The 15,875-nt window shown below is 49.6% G+C and overlaps 1 protein-coding gene across 6 annotated transcripts in view; it reads right to left on the reverse strand.

The window, feature by feature from the left end:
• DNM1L (dynamin 1 like) overlaps positions 1 to 15,875 on the reverse strand; it is a 38,579-nt gene that overhangs the window by 275 nt on the left and 22,429 nt on the right. For 2 of the 6 annotated variants that reach the window (XM_077266660.1, XM_077266659.1), the window contains 11 exons: positions 14,546 to 14,752; positions 14,293 to 14,413; positions 14,054 to 14,209; positions 13,318 to 13,407; positions 12,634 to 12,726; positions 12,490 to 12,549; positions 10,279 to 10,341; positions 9,223 to 9,399; positions 9,032 to 9,141; positions 7,491 to 7,650; positions 1 to 6,048 (listed from right to left, as the gene is read on the reverse strand). The exon at positions 1 to 6,048 is cut by the window's left edge and continues 275 nt beyond it. In XM_077266660.1, coding sequence (XP_077122775.1) covers positions 5,992 to 6,048; positions 7,491 to 7,650; positions 9,032 to 9,141; positions 9,223 to 9,399; positions 10,279 to 10,341; positions 12,490 to 12,549; positions 12,634 to 12,726; positions 13,318 to 13,407; positions 14,054 to 14,209; positions 14,293 to 14,413; positions 14,546 to 14,752 — 1,294 coding nt within the window. In that variant the 3' untranslated portion in view covers positions 1 to 5,991. The remainder of the gene's footprint in view (positions 6,049 to 7,490; positions 7,651 to 9,031; positions 9,142 to 9,222; positions 9,400 to 10,278; positions 10,342 to 12,489; positions 12,550 to 12,633; positions 12,727 to 13,317; positions 13,408 to 14,053; positions 14,210 to 14,292; positions 14,414 to 14,545; positions 14,753 to 15,875) is intronic. The other 4 variants (XM_077266662.1, XM_077266661.1, XR_013215937.1 and 1 more) reach the window with 3 other exon arrangements.

Below are 15,875 nucleotides of genomic sequence, written 5' to 3' on the forward strand. Positions count from 1 at the left end.
GGAAATTTGAGAATTTAAAAAAAATTTTTTTTTTTTTTCAATTTTGTGTATATTGTTTTTCCTAAAGTATGTGAAAACAAACGTTAAAGTATAAAAGGTCACACCAACTTTATATTATGACGTGGGTTTGAAAAAAAATTTTTATTTTTTTTTTTTAAATCTGGAAAAGACTGGCGGGCCCCATTGCATAATAATAAAAAAAAACTGGCCTCCTCAGGACAAAGGGTTTGATCGTTTGTTTTGCCCTCCACTCCTTTGCAAACGTATATAAGAAAAAAAAAAATTGAACAGGTTCCCACTTTCCAATCAAAGGGGGTGAGGCCCAACCCCTGCGGAGCCGACTCTCTCAAAGAGCCTCAGGGTCTGCCCTTATTGGTCGCGCCAAGATTATTAATCAGACCTTCATAGAAAAGTATCATTAAAGTTATGAAAAACATAAAATAAAAGTTAAATAAAACAAGAAAAAATTCTATTTTAATTGTCTTCCTTGTGAGGTTCTACCAGCTTTGTCTTACAGGAAGTGGGGCGGGGCTTTCTTTTTAGAGTAAGTAGGGGGTGGAGCTGTCCTACAGGAAGTGGTGGGTGGAGCCGTCTTACAGGAAGTGGAGCTGTCCTACAGGAAGTGGTGGGTGGAGCTGTCTTACAGGAAGTGGAGCTGTCCTACAGGAAGTGGTGGGTGGAGCTGTCTTACAGGAAGTGGAGGGTGGAGCTGTCTTACAGGAAGTGGGGGCGGTGTTTTATGTGTCTGTTCTCCTGTCCATCTGTAAAACACAGGGCAGCGAAGACACTGCATGAGGGTAAGCGAGGGAAAGGATCTTCTTAAACCTATAGTGCTGGCAGAATGCTGATGGACACGCCCACTGAAAACTAGCAAATGCCCATATACAGATTAAGAATTGGGCTAGTTCATGAACATACTAGACAGATCTAAACGCTAAAATAAGTTACCGTAATTGCTGGGGGGGAACCATGTAAATTCTTTAATATTTATAGGATGCTAACTGATATGCACAATATTTGGTTTGTATAGTGTATTTGGAATATTTTTGCGGTAAGTATAATTTTCTACAAACACAGTTCAGCCGCGTAAAGAAGCAGTTTGCTTTAGGGGTAGGAGAATCGGGAGCCGCCAAGGTGAGAGCCAGCATTGTTAGCAGCCGCACTGACCCTCCAAAGTATTATTTTAATTGAAAAGTTACGGAAATTGCTCGGGGATCTATCATACAACTTCTCTGTGCAGATTCCCTCCTGGCACAGAGAATGTTTCCAAATTGCTGCAACATCCCCATTATTATAGCATTGCATGGTCTGAAGTGAAAGGGTATTAACACTTTTGCAACTATCTTGCTGATTTCAAGTATTTACAAAAAAAAACAGGAAACAATTTTTATAAAAAAAAAAAAATCTACTATTTTGTGTACACAGCTTCTACGCAGAGCTATGTGTTGCTATGGTGACAGACTACACAAACTCGTGTAGTCCTGCAGTCATGTATAAATAGGAGGCGACGCCTTTTCTTTTAGCACGTAAGCCTAAATGACTGCTGAATGTGCGATTACGAAGGAGATTATACTTTATAAACCTTTATTTACCGTCTATTATATACAGTAAATGAAATGACGGAAACAATCGCCCCCCCACACTTCAAACAGAAGACCTACAATATCACAGTGGTTGGACTAAGTCTCTGGTCACAGGATAACAAAGGCGTAAAAAATAATTTGTGATTTTTTTTTGTGATGGGAATGGTATTTTTCATACAAAAAGCTATTTAACTGCAGTCAGATAGGCTAGTAAGGCCCATGAAGAGAGAGAGCACCTGAGTCACACCTGCTTGCCCCGCCCATGAAGAGAGCACGAGTCACACCTGCTTGCCCCGCCCATGAAGAGAGCACCTGAGTCACACCTGCTTGCCCCGCCCATAGAGAGAACCTGAGTAACACCTGCTTGCCCCGCCCATGGAGAGAGCACCCGAGTCATGCCTGCTTGCCCTGCCCATGCAGAGTACACCCGAGTCACGCCTGCTTGCCCCGCCCATGCAGCCGAGTCAGGTCTGCATGCCCCATCTATGCAGAGAGCACCCGAGTCACGCCTGCTTGACCCGCCCATGCAGAAACACCCGAATCATTCCTGCTTGCCTCGCCCAGAGAGAACACCCAAGTCACGCCTACCTACCCCACCCACGCAGAGAGCACCCGAATCACCCCTGCTTGCCCCGCCCATGCTGAGAGCAGCAGTCAGGTTTTCTTGCCCCATCCATGCAGAGAGCACCCGAGTCACACCTGCTTGCCCCGCCCATGAAGAGAGCACCTAAGTCACACCTGCTTGCCCCGCCCATGAAGAGAGAGCACCTGAGTCACACCTGCTTGCCCCGCCCATGCAGAGAGCACCCGAGTCATGCCTGCTTGCCCTGCCCATGCAGAGAGAGCACATCCGAGTCATGCCCGCTTGCCTCGCCCATGCAGAGTACACCCGAGTCACGCCTGCTTGCCCCGCCCATGCAGCGAGCAGCCGAGTCAGGTCTGCATGCCCCATCTATGCAGAGAGCACCCGAGTCACGCCTGCTTGACCTGCCCATGCAGAAAGAACACCCGAATCATTCCTGCTTGCCTCGCCCATGCAGAGAGAACACCCAAGTCACGCCTACCTACCCCACCCACGCAGAGAGCACCCGAATCACCCCTGCTTGCCCCGCCCATGCTGAGAGCAGCAGTCAGGTTTTCTTGCCCCATCCAAGCAGAGAGCACCCGAGTCACACCTGCTTGCCCCGCCCATGCTGAGAGCAGCCGAGTCAGGTCTGCTTGCTCCATCCATGCAGAGAGCACCCATGTCATGCCTGCTTGTCCCGCCCATGCAGAGAGAGCAGCCGAGTCATGCCTGCTTGTCCCGCCCATGCAGAGAGCAGCCGAGTCATGCCTGCTTACCCCACCCACGCAGAGAGCACCCGAGTCACACCTGCTTGCCCCACCCATGCAGAGAGCGCCCTACCAACATGCACACAGAGTAAAGTGGACTCGGGTGCTCTCTGCGTGGGTAGGGAAAGCAGGGATTTTTTGGGGGGGGTACTTGAGAAGCAGTTTTTTTTTTTTAGGGGGGCAAGCAGGAATCACAGGGTGTCAATGAGCATGTCATTGTAGATTGTAAGCTCTCACGAGCAGGGTCATCTTATTGTACTTTATTGTATTGTTAACGTTGTTATGACTTGCGTTTGAAACTGTGAAGCGCTGCGGAATATGTTGGCGCTATATAAAGATTATTATTTGTTATTATGAGCAAATGGGCAAGGAAAACTCAGGCTTGGTCTGATGGGGGCAACAGAAAGACCCTGGCCTTGTCAGACAATGGCGCATAGAAAGCAGAACTCCGGTTTCTCTATGAAAGGGCGGGACAAGCAGGACTGCAGGTCCTTGCTCTATAACCCATAACAATTGCTTTTCACATAAGTCCAGCATTCAGTCATAGAAAACTTGTTTAGCAGCCTCGCCTTGTACCCCACCCAATTATTTATATGCACATGTAGCTTTCACCACACGCACAAGTCCAACAGTACCTTGACATGGCCAGTCCTGCTTCTCTGTTGCTGAAAAACCAATGTTCAAATTGATATGCAAATAAGGCTGAAGGGCTATGGTAGATCTAAAGCCTCTGTCACTCCAGCTCTATTCCTTACTCAGCGTTGCTGTCTCCTGTTGCTTGACAGACAGCCTCTGTGCTGTGAGACATCAGGCAAAGGACCAGTCAGTCAAACAAGAGGAGAAGGCAGCTCTGGGGGGCAGTGAATAGAGCTGGAGTGACAGAGGCTTCGGATCTACCATAGCTCTTCAGCTGTTTCTCAGTAATAAAGCAACAGATTAGTCTTAAAAAAAAAAGAAAGCTACATGCGCATATAAACAGTTTGGAATTGTAGCTCAATCTTACAATTGTGGGCAAGCGATATTAGAGTGGCATACCCCCTTTAACGCATTTCCGGACTAATAATGGAGGACGCCACGGCTGGCGAGTGACATCAGAGACGAGAACTTTCTGCAGGACCAGTTTATTTACAATGGTAAGCACAGACATCAGAACATACATAGTGTCTCAGGACGGACACGTGGCTGCAGGCGGCGCATGTTCCCCTACATCACACAGATTAGGTGGGGAAGCACACGTATCACAGGGCTTCACGTTCACGTATCCAGTGAACGTCCCTTTAAATGTAATCACGCAACCTTGACGAGATGCTCAGGCACAGAAAATAACGACATGTACGAGACAATGTTCACGTGTACGGCGATAAAGCTTTGTTTGTTTTATGAAGGTAGCTCTTTCTGTATTCATTGTTCATGACAAACAAAGCGGCGAAACATGCAGCTTCATCAGGTGCCAGAGGAGACTTTCCCCAAATCGGGTGAGACTGGGAGGGCTAAGACTTTTACATCTTGCATTTGAAAAAGAAATCCACAAAAATTCATCCTTAGGGTAGATACAATGTCTTTAGATCCATATTCTGTAAAGTTGGAAAGGGTGGTTTCGCCACTTCCGACCTCCCAAGGTTACATCTTACGCCGACACTCCTATGAACGTCCAGATTAAAAGGCACATTACCCTAACGTGGCATCAACACTACCATGATCATCGTTATGCACCTAGGGCGAAAGTACAGGCTGTCCTTGGTATCTAGCTGGAAAGGACTTGTAGGCGGAGCCCTGTAAACTGCTGCCTGCTTCCTGTTCTCAGCCAATCAGTACACACCAAGAGTGTTCTCAGCAGTGCTGATTGGCCAAGACCAGCTGACAGATAAGGCTCTCACTGTCCGTTTCAGCTGGATGCTCAGTACAGATCTCCAATCTCTGGGAAGTGAATAGTGAAAGCTTTCAGAACTCACTGGTTTAACCCGTTAAAGGGGTGGTCCACTTTAGTAAGTTGCCTGTACACGATTTATGCAATTATACTTCAAGTTATGACACTTTCTGAAGCCGCAAACCCCTCGTTATCATAGTCTGCCGCCAAAAATGGCCGCGGGCAGAAGAGCATGCGACCCGACCCCGTCCATCGGCAACAAACTTCTGTGATGGCTTTGATCTGCACTTGAGCAAGTCCTAGGTGTCACTCCGCGACATTTTTTTTTAAAGGGGTGGTGCTTGCTTACTGAAGACTATGCTAATGAGGGGGGGCGTGGTTAAGGAGGGGAAAAAAAGTCAAACCTGTGTCGAAACAAAATTGAAGATACTTAAAGCAACAGGATAGCAATTCAGTGCCAAGATTTAAAGGGAAGTTGTCCTTCGAAATTAAATTTTTCCTTGTCCATCGCCGGTCTGGCCTTAAGCGGTGACGTGTTGGCGCGACATGTGACTGCCACAGCATTGACCTTAATGGGGTCAACGCTAAATTGTTTTTCAAGAGAATGGTCACCCCCTTTAAAAAGGTGGGCACTCACATCTATAGGCCATTTTGTGGGCGGGGCTAATTATTTCAGCCAATTAAAATGCTGGAAACGTGGCGGTTTCACGACTTCCGATTCCCTCGTACCCATGATCGACAAGCGGAGGGGGAAGATTGCGTCGGATAGTCTGGAGAATTTTATTGGATGGTGGAAAATGTGGAAATATTTCATTTCAGTGCAATATCAAATCATAAAACACCCAAAAAAGAAGAGAAAAAAAATGTTCACACGATCCCAGAGAAATGTACGACTCCCAGAGAAAACGTATCACCTAGGACTAAACCGAGGGAGGACGATGATGGTGGAGGGGCTTCCCAGCATGCTTTGCTCCATAGTCCCGTAAGTTGGTTCAGCTCGATCACAATGGGAAGTCAGTATTGGGGGAGGGGTGGGGGACTGTGCGACGTGTAGCGCCCCCATCTGTACCCCAACACGTGTTCTATATGGTTAGAGACTTCCTCTTAAATAATAAAAAATGTAATTACGGATACGCCGTATACTGGCGATGCTGATCTACAAGCTGTGTGACTTTCCTCCATCTCGGATGGGACGTTTCGACCTCCTGATCACCAGAGATGCGTCTCCCGGATTTCAGCAATTATCTGGCTGGCTCTCTGCAAAGCCTGAGAGGATAAATAGAAAATCACAGTTTATAAATCAGCGGCTAATTTGGGTGTCAGCTATTTTTCACTGGGGGCGTGGTGTTTTTCTACTTGTATGATGCTGCCCAATCATAAGCAGGCAGCAACACAGCAGAACAAGAACACGCCCCCACCACAGCTTGCAGCAGGTTTCTCTGTGTGCGAGATGTAAGGATACAGCTCTGATCTCCTTGTCTAAACTTCTATGGACTTCACAAAAATGCATTAAACCCCACATCCCTGCAATTACAAAGGCTTCTACAAACCACCAGCGCGCGTTACTGAAATCATGGAGTTATTTTTCACGCTGGAAAGGAGTGCCGGAACAAGGTGCACCTGGGATCTGGGGATGGCTTCACATGTGCAGTTTGATTAGCCTATATGCGAGTACTATTAGGTATATAAGAGTTGTAGGGAGGTTATTTGATACATTGCCCTTGATAAAGCACCTGCATGAAACGCGCGTCGGGGTGGCTGTGATGGTCCTCTCATTACACTATGTGGTATGGGTATATAACTTTACTTGTATGGCTTTACCCGTTTTATGGGGTTCGATCTCAGACTGCGTACTTGTATAAACATGTGGCATCCATCTTTGAATATATCCTATATTATTAATACTAACCCTGGCCATTGTCTATCATTACTTGATCCTTCCGCTTTAAATTCCTCACATATATATGCTTTTTTGCATGTTATATGTTTTAATTGTACTTAATAAAAAATGTATTCCATTTTACTGTTCATGTGAGTGGTTTAGTAAATACCTTGATATACCTATGTAGGTTGTTATATGGAGTAATCCCCTCCTGACTCTCAATGGAGAGACAGATAGCGACATGTCTATATGTTCTTTGAATAGCTGCACGATTACGATTGGTCAGCAACATACAGGAGAAGAAGTACACGCCCCCAGTGAAAACTATCTGATAGAATTTAACACTTAATGAGTTAATGTGCCTTGATTGCTAATCTCTCCACAACAAAGAGGCACAATTGAATTTGAGATTCCTGGTCCGGCCTCCAGTCTGAGACAGTTATGGGCTGACTGGATCCCATACGAAGCACATCATGATGTCATGACTTTGGGGGGCCTAGCGGCTAGTCCTCGCGCAACATCCTGACTTTGGTGGTGCCTAGCAAGTGCAAGAGGCGCACAAAGTGAACACTGCCACGGAGGATGGGACTGGATGCCGGACCAGGGCAGAGTAAATCTCTTTTTGTTCAACTCTACTAAGAGTCCATATGGATCATGTTCTGCTCACAAAGGTGCAGGGCTCGTGACAGTGTATCAGGATAAGAAAGATAAAGGCAAGGGCAACAATGCAGGTTTCTATTCATTGACAGGCAACAGAGGAAGCACAAAGTGTATTGGAAAGTTGCAGAAAACCCCTTTAACTGCATGTTGTGCCCACAACTTATACCTTTAACATATCGGCGGCCTCCTTCCTGCGCTGAGCCATGTCCTCGGACTCTGTGAGCAGGTCCTCCAGCAGCATGGATTTATACAACTGACCCACCAGCTCGCTCTGTAACGTGTCCTTCACGTGGTTCACTAGGAAATGCATTACAGCCTTTGGCACACTGCGAGGAGACACAAGGGGCGTCACTAGGGAGACGGGGGCGGCAGAGGGAGGGAGGGAGACGGGGGCGGCAGAGGGAGAGAGACGGGGGCGGCAGAGGGAGAGAGACGGGGGCGGCAGAGGGAGAGAGACGGGGGCGGCAGAGGGAGAGAGACGGGGGCGGCAGAGGGAGAGAGACGGGGGCGGCAGAGGGAGAGAGACGGGGGCGGCAGAGGGAGAGAGACGGGGGCGGCAGAGGGAGAGAGACGGGGGCGGCAGAGGGAGAGAGACGGGGGCGGCAGAGGGAGAGAGACGGGGGCGGCAGAGGGAGAGAGACGGGGGCGGCAGAGGGAGAGAGACGGGGGCGGCAGAGGGAGAGATGGGGGCGGCAGAGGGAGAGAGACGGGGGCGGCAGAGGGAGAGAGACGGGGGCGGCAGAGGGAGGGAGGGAGACGGGGGCGGCAGACGGGGGCGGCAGAGGGAGGGAGGGAGACGGGGGCGGCAGAGGGAGACGGGGGGGCGGCAGAGGGAGACGGGGGGGCGGCAGAGGGAGACGGGGGGGCGGCAGAGGGAGACGGGGGGGCGGCAGAGGGAGACGGGGGGGCGGCAGAGGGAGACGGGGGGGCGGCAGAGGGAGACGGGGGCGGCAGAGGGAGACGGGGGCGGCAGAGGGAGACGGGGGCGGCAGAGGGAGGGGGGGAGACGGGGGCGGCAGAGGGAGGGGGGGAGACGGGGGCGGCAGAGGGAGGGAGGGAGACGGGGGCGGCAGAGGGAGACGGGGGCGGCAGAGGGAGACGGGGGCGGCAGAGGGAGACGGGGGCGGCAGAGGGAGGGAGGGAGACGGGGGCGGCAGAGGGAGGGAGGGAGACGGGGGCGGCAGAGGGAGGGAGGGAGACGGGGGCGGCAGAGGGAGGGAGGGAGACGGGGGCGGCAGAGGGAGGGAGGGAGACGGGGGCGGCAGAGGGAGGGAGGGAGACGGGGGCGGCAGAGGGAGGGAGGGAGACGGGGGCCAGAGACGGGGGGAGAGAGGCGGGGGCGGCGGAGGGAGAGAGGGAGGGAGACGGGGGCGGCGGAGGGAGGGAGGGAGACGGGGGCGGCGGAGGGAGGGAGGGAGACGGGAGCGGCGGAGGGAGGGAGACGGGGGCGGCGGAGGGAGGGCCAGAGACGGGGGAGGCGGAGGGAGGGCCAGAGACGGGGGCGGCGGAGGGCCAGAGACGGGGGCGGCGGAGGGCCAGAGACGGGGGCGGCGGAGGGCCAGAGACGGGGGCGGCGGAGGGCCAGAGACGGGGGCGGCGGAGGGCCAGAGACGGGGGCGGCGGAGGGAGAGAGACGGGGGCGGCGGAGGGAGAGAGACGGGGGCGGCGGAGGGAGACAGAGGCGCCTCGCTGCCCGCGGACACTCACCTGTCCTGAATGTTCTTCCTCACTATAAGGAAGTAAGACTTGATTAATCGCTCGATCACTTCGCAGTCGCGCTGTTCGCGGGCGGAGAGTTTTCTGGCAACGGGCACAGGCTGGAATAAGAAAGGAAACATATGTGCGGCGGGCATAAGATGGCAGAGGCCAGGCCAGTCCATATAGGTGCTCAGACTTACCACATCCAGCAGATTTACAGCGTGGCCCCTCTGGGGGCTGGCAGGAAGGACGGGGGCAAATTTGTTCTTCTCATCTATTAGAGGGTCATCAGCTTTTGAAGCTTTTAACATCCCCCGCCAATTACCAGTGCCGGCATCGGGGATGGCTTCACCAGTGCTCAGTGCTGGCACGGCGGCCTGAAATGACAGCGCACACAGACTACGGTCAAGAGGAGCGCTGCAAAAAAGTGCAGAAGCAACAGCGTGGGGCAGGAGATCTCGTACTAGGAAAACATTAAAGGGGTACCCCAAATTCAGCAAAGAAAGTCATGCATTGTGCCGTGTGCAAGATCTCTGCCTGCACATGGCAGCCCGGCTTGTTACAAGACTGAGCTCATGTTTATTTGCTGGACCTGAAATAACCCATTTAATAAATGAGATCATGATTGCTATGAGATGTAGCCCCCCTACTACAGAGGGTGAAGACCATGACGGACACAATGGAGCTGATCGCCTGACGTCTGGAAATGTGCAGGTTACTCAAATGGAAATGACCCAAATTCTGGTTATAAAGCAACTTTCCGCTCCGCCCGTGCTCCCATACCGAGAGCAACGAGACGGGACGAAGCTGCAGGAGAGAAACCGGGAGGAAACGGCCTCCCGACAGGCAACTCCCTGCCTGCTGCAGCGGTCTTGCCCGGCTCATGGCACGGAGGGGTTAATTACCGGGTGATCTGTGTACACTGTTGCCGTGAGCTCCCTCTAGTGGTGACTACCAGAGGACAGAAGTTTATCATCTACATCTATGCAGGGATATTTGGAGCCCTGTTCTAAAGGGGGGAAAAATTCACCAAAGGGCGAATACAGGCCCGGACCTTCTCCACGTGGTTGTGAACTGGACCCACCACCATGGGGGCGCTAGAGAGCGTCGGAGGGTCGTGTTAGGGTGGGTTATGCAGGGTCCGGTGTCATGCAGGGATGATGTACAGCATGCAACAAGGGACCACGACACAATGATCATGCCGCTCTGTGTGCCGATGTCTCACAACGTGCAGGGTGGTCCTAGCTGGCACAGACCTTGCCGTCAGAATCAGCAGTGGTGGGCTCCAGAGCGGCCGGGGGCCCTAGAGCTTTGGTAGACTACAGAAAGAAAGAATCAGACGCAGAATTAACCAAGAGCAGTAAGAGAACGTCCTCCTGTCTGGTGAGAAGCAAGCGGAGGGGTCAGCGGATCAAACTCCCAGCAAAACTACAACTCCCAGCATGCCCCGACAACCTGCAGCCATTGCAACAAAGTTGTAAGTTTACCCATTTATGATGAGGTGACGGCACCTTTAAAGGGGGTCGTCAGGTGAAAACTCAAGTGTCCGCAGGATGGGTGGTAACATGGTGACTGTGGGGGTCCGACCGCGGGGTTTCCACAGAACCAAGGAGCAGCAGTGCGCATATGTTCGAATGCAAGACTGCCGCTCTATTCATTCTCTAGAGCGCTGCGCTCGCCATTGTTTTCAACAGTCTAATAGAGAAGGAAAAGACTTGTAGCTCCATTCATTCTCTATAGGGCTGACGAGCGCTGCGCTCACCATCGTTTTCAACAGCCTATAGAGAAGGAAAAGACTTCTAGCTCCATTCATTCTCTATAGGGCTGTGGAGTGCTGCACTTGCCATTTGTTTCTGACAGTCCCATAGAGAAAGAATAGACTTATCGCTCCATTCTAGCGGAGATAAAAGTTCCCCTGCGGGTCTCATCAGTCGGACCCCCTGATCCTGGGGATACTTCACTCATTTTCAGAAACTTTATAGGGTTCCAATTAAAAAGAGAAAATCTAGAATGTCGGGGGTTGTAGTTTTAGAGCAGTTTTGCACCTTTACACACAAGTCTGCTGGGAAAGTAGAAGGGTCCACAATTAGAAATGATGAAATTTACATAGGACCCCCTTCCCTCCCAACCATTCCCCCCCCCCCATATCCTTATAGGAAAGTGCTACCAGGATGATCCATGCACAGCAATATATATATATACATACACTCACCGGCCACTTTATTAGGTACACCTGTCCAACTTCTTGTTAACACTTAATTTCTAATCAGCCAATCACATGGCGGCAACTCAGTGCATTTAGGCATGTAGACATGGTCAAGACAATCTCCTGCAGTTCAAACCGAGCATCAGTATGGGGAAGAAAGGTGATTTGAGTGCCTTTGAACGTGGCATGGTTGTTGGTGCCAGAAGGGCTGGTCTGAGTATTTCAGAAACTGCTGATCTACTGGGATTTTCACGCACAACCATCTCTAGGGTTTACAGAGAATGGCCCGAAAAAGAAAAAAAATCCAGTGAGCGGCAGTTCTGTGGGCGGAAATGCCTTGTTGATGCCAGAGGTCAGAGGAGAATGGGCAGACTGGTTCGAGCTGATAGAAAGGCAACAGTGACTCAAATCGCCACCCGTTACAACCAAGGTAGGCCTAAGAGCATCTCTGAACGCACAGTGCGTCGAACTTTGAGGCAGATGGGCTACAGCAGCAGAAGACCACACCGGGTACCACTCCTTTCAGCTAAGAACAGGAAACTGAGGCTACAATTTGTACAAGCTCATCGAAATTGGACAGTAGAAGATTGGAAAAACGTTGCTTGGTCTGATGAGTCTCGATTTCTGCTGCGACATTCGGATGGTAGGGTCAGAATTTGGCGTAAACAACATGAAAGCATGGATCCATCCTGCCTTGTATGGAGCATCTTTGGGATGTGCAGCCGACAAATCTGCGGCAACTGTGTGATGCCATCATGTCAATATGGACCAAAATCTCTGAGGAATGCTTCCAGCACCTTGTTGAATCTATGCCACGAAGAATTGAGGCAGTTCTGAAGGCAAAAGGGGTCCAACCCGTTACTAGCATGGTGTACCTAATAAAGTGGCCGGTGAGTGTATATGTATGTATGTGTATGTATATATATATATGGGACACACAAGGCATTAAGCAAATGCAAGGGAAAAAAAAAAAAAAAATGGTAAAAAACACAGAGCGGGGTTTGTTACTTGGCCCAGCTCATGCTGTTACCATTACATAGGACTGCAGTTAAACAAGCTCTGCTACATTGGCGCAGACAAGTCCAAATGTAAAAGAAAATGCTGAGCGAGCGGAGCCAGCAGGAGGCGATGTAGTCACTAGCAATGGGCAGGGGTCGCAGCGGTCGGACCCCCCTGATCGATTGATTATATATTCTGGCAATATCTGTCCTGAGACAACACTGGGATCTACAGTAATCCCTCCACGTTCCTGACAGATCACCTTATCTCGGGGGCCCGCAGGAGGGGGCAGATCTCTGGCCATTCTGTTACGCCTCTGCTCCTGCATGCAGGACAAAATAAAAGGGCGTCAATGGACAGGTGTCCCTCGCAGGCGCTCTACGGGGCGGCGCGAGGCCTTCCTCACCTCTATGTTGTTATTCATCACCCCGCAGGCGTCGGCGAAGTCCGGGTGTTTGGTGTTGATGTACGCCAGCTCGATCGCCACCAAGTTGTGCACCTGGATGGGAATGTAGAAGGAGGCGGCAGGTGAGACGTCACATCATACACATCGATGCGTCATCTATGCTACAAAAATTTAAGCCTTAACTTAAAATTTTGCAATTGTTCCCCCGAAAAAAAATTAAAAAAATCTTTAAAAAAAAGGGGTTGTTTCTGGTTTACATGCCTGTATTTTGGGCCAATATTCCTTTTTTGCAATTGGGTTTCATTAAATTGTGCACCGTTTGCCTTCTGTGTTGTGTGGCTGCAGAAGGAGTTAACTGAGAATCTGTTAGTAAGCGCCTTCTGACAGTCTCACTGCAGAATTTGTAGCTCTTATCTGTCTTTCTCGGAGCTCATTTATGACAGCGGACGGCGTCAAAAGTTGAATGTGCAAAGAAATAGACTGTAAAAGCAAAAACAGGGCAAAGTTTTTAAAGAAAACCAAATTCAAAAAATGATTTTTAGCCAAAAATAACATGAAAATTGGTGGCCCGATTCAACAAACCATGCCCCCCACTCAGGATGGCGGAAATTTACACCCCGGGGTGGAAAGTGGATCTGTATGCAAGAGGTTTCTGTCTTACGGACGCCATGAAGGATTCCTCACCATCTCATTGGTCACCGGCAGTCGCTTCCGCAGAAGACACGTGACCACTTCCACGATGGCGTCGTGCAGTTTGGGGAACCTCAGGAGCTCCTGGGAGAAGAAAAAAAACCGGAACAAAACGTAAATATTTAACCCTTGATTTTATGGCAAAAATAAATTTAAAAAATGGCCGCCGTTGTAACATACGAACAAGGTTAATCTTGCAAACTGGGTCCTGCTGGTACAGAGGCCCATCACAGTTCAGGCTCAAAGAGGGGATCCTAGATGGACAACTGCCCCTTTAAAACATCCAGGTTAAGTCTTCAGGACACTCCCTTTAAGAGCCCGTTATCTTGTCACTGCAACCTTGGCTGATAATCAACTGCCGAATATTTCCGCTGTAACGGAGGCTGGTACAGTAGCCCCAGTTACAGCGATATTTCAGCCCTGTGGTTCTATCAGTTTCCCAGGACTCAGCAATTACATGATCACCGGGTCCGGAGGAGGAAGCACTATCAGTGCTTCTAAACTATATAAACCGCGCTGGGTCAGAGCGGTGTCTACAGAGAGGGTAAACATGGCAATAAACGATGTATACCTCCTCTCTGGGAAGTCTGGCTGTGTCTGACAGCCGGCTCCCTCACCCGGTAGCTGCTCAAACTGCCTTGACATTATAAAACGTCAGTGCCGAGATAAGTGTGGACCACCTGGATGTATGGGCAGATCCAGACGTAGCTCTGTGCTGCGCTGACAGTACCTGAGTGCTGTAGTTACTGCAGTGCTGGATGATCCTCTGCATCTCCTCATGCACGAGCTCCACGCAGCGCAGGCTCGGCTCCTCCAATCGTTTCACCTGACGCTTTACCAGAAGCTCGAAGGAAACTTCCGGAACGAACAAGGCCGGTCGCGGTCCCTAGACACGCAAGATGACAAAAAGATGTTAGCGGGGAGTTATAAGACGTCAACATATCCCCGGTCATCCAGTCCATAACTCACAGTCGCATTTCTGATGGCGGTGAGGATGTCGATCGTGGTCAGGCCGCCCAGCGGATCTACCGATTCCAACGTCCTCCCAAAGGTTTCATGGAAAATGTAGCAAATTCGGGCACCGCCGCACCTGAGAAAGGAAGATAATCACCGAGATTATCCTATAAGTGATGACGCTGCTACTGGGAAAGGCAACGATCGCCGCCGACACTGGGAAAGCTGGGTGACAAGAACCTAACAAAGCCGGTCCGAGTTTACTTACAGCTCTGAGGTTTCGATATATTTCGCGGTTCCTTCGATTGTGTTGCAATATTCAGTGGCGAACTTGGTGATGAGCTGCAGCAGGGTGGCGCTCTTGTCATCCACCGGCTCGCCGTAACTGTTCAGCAGAGTCTGGTACTGAGCGGCCAAAACATTGATCCGGGTCTTCAGCTCCGGCAAGCAGTCCCTGATGTGGTGCATGAGCAGCCTGCGGACAGGATAGAGAGGACGGACAATTAAAGGGCTATGCAATCACATTATAAAAGGGGTGGGCGATTTTACATGATCGTTTTTTCCTTAAAGTTACCTTTTTTTTTCCCCCCATCCCCATAGACATATGAGGGCTTATTTATTGCGGGACGAGTTGTATTTTTGAATGACACCGTTCATTTTATTACGTGATGCACTGGAAAGCGGGGGAAAAAATTCCAAGTGCGTTGAAATTGCAAAAAATTGTGCAATTTCACATTTTAAATTTAGTTTTTTGATTTTTTTTTTTAACCATTTTATACGGTAAAACTGACCCTGCAATGATTCCCCAGGTGAGGAAGAGTGCGCTGATTAAAAACGAGTAGTTTATTTTTATTTTAAGTGGTGAAAAAAGTTTGGAAATTTGTAAAAAAAAAATAATAAAAAAAAAAACAAACAAACAACCTTGCTTTTGTCACCATTTAGCCAGACCTGTAACGTTTTCATTTTTCGGGATCTGGGGCTGGGTGACGGCTTATTTTTTGAGCCCTGATCTGACGATTTTATTGATACCATTTTGGAGAAGATACGGTGTTTTAATCGCCCGTTATGGCAATGTTGCGGCAGTCAAAAAAAACAAAAAAAAAAACAAAAAGGAATTTCCATTTTTATATATTTTTTTCATTATGCCGATCGGATTAATTTACTTTATATTTTGATAGTTTGGACTTTTACGCAGCGATACCAAATATGTGTATTTTTAACTTGTTTATTTCTAAAGGGATGAATATTGAACTTTTTTTGGGGGGGGGGGGGTTCATATTTTAAAATTATTTTTTTTTTTTGGCACTTTTTATTGTATGTGCTTGAAGCTGAAATTGTCTGATCGCCTGTGCTATATACTGTATAACTAAAATTATGATCTATAAACGCCGGCCATTGGCTGACTTTTACAGGAGCATCATATAATAGGCACAGGGGTCATCAGCGGACCCCCGCCTGTCATGGCAACCCATCGGCACCCTGCAATCACATACATGTAATCAAAAGCCATGAAGGGGTTAAACAAACGGAGCCGAATCTCAAAGGGGTTCTCCACCGCTTTAAGAATTAAGCGACCCATTATTGGTCCGACACTATGC

The sequence above is a fragment of the Ranitomeya variabilis genome, chromosome 5 (genome assembly GCF_051348905.1).
Source record: "Ranitomeya variabilis isolate aRanVar5 chromosome 5, aRanVar5.hap1, whole genome shotgun sequence".
Classification (NCBI taxonomy): domain Eukaryota; kingdom Metazoa; phylum Chordata; class Amphibia; order Anura; family Dendrobatidae; genus Ranitomeya; species Ranitomeya variabilis.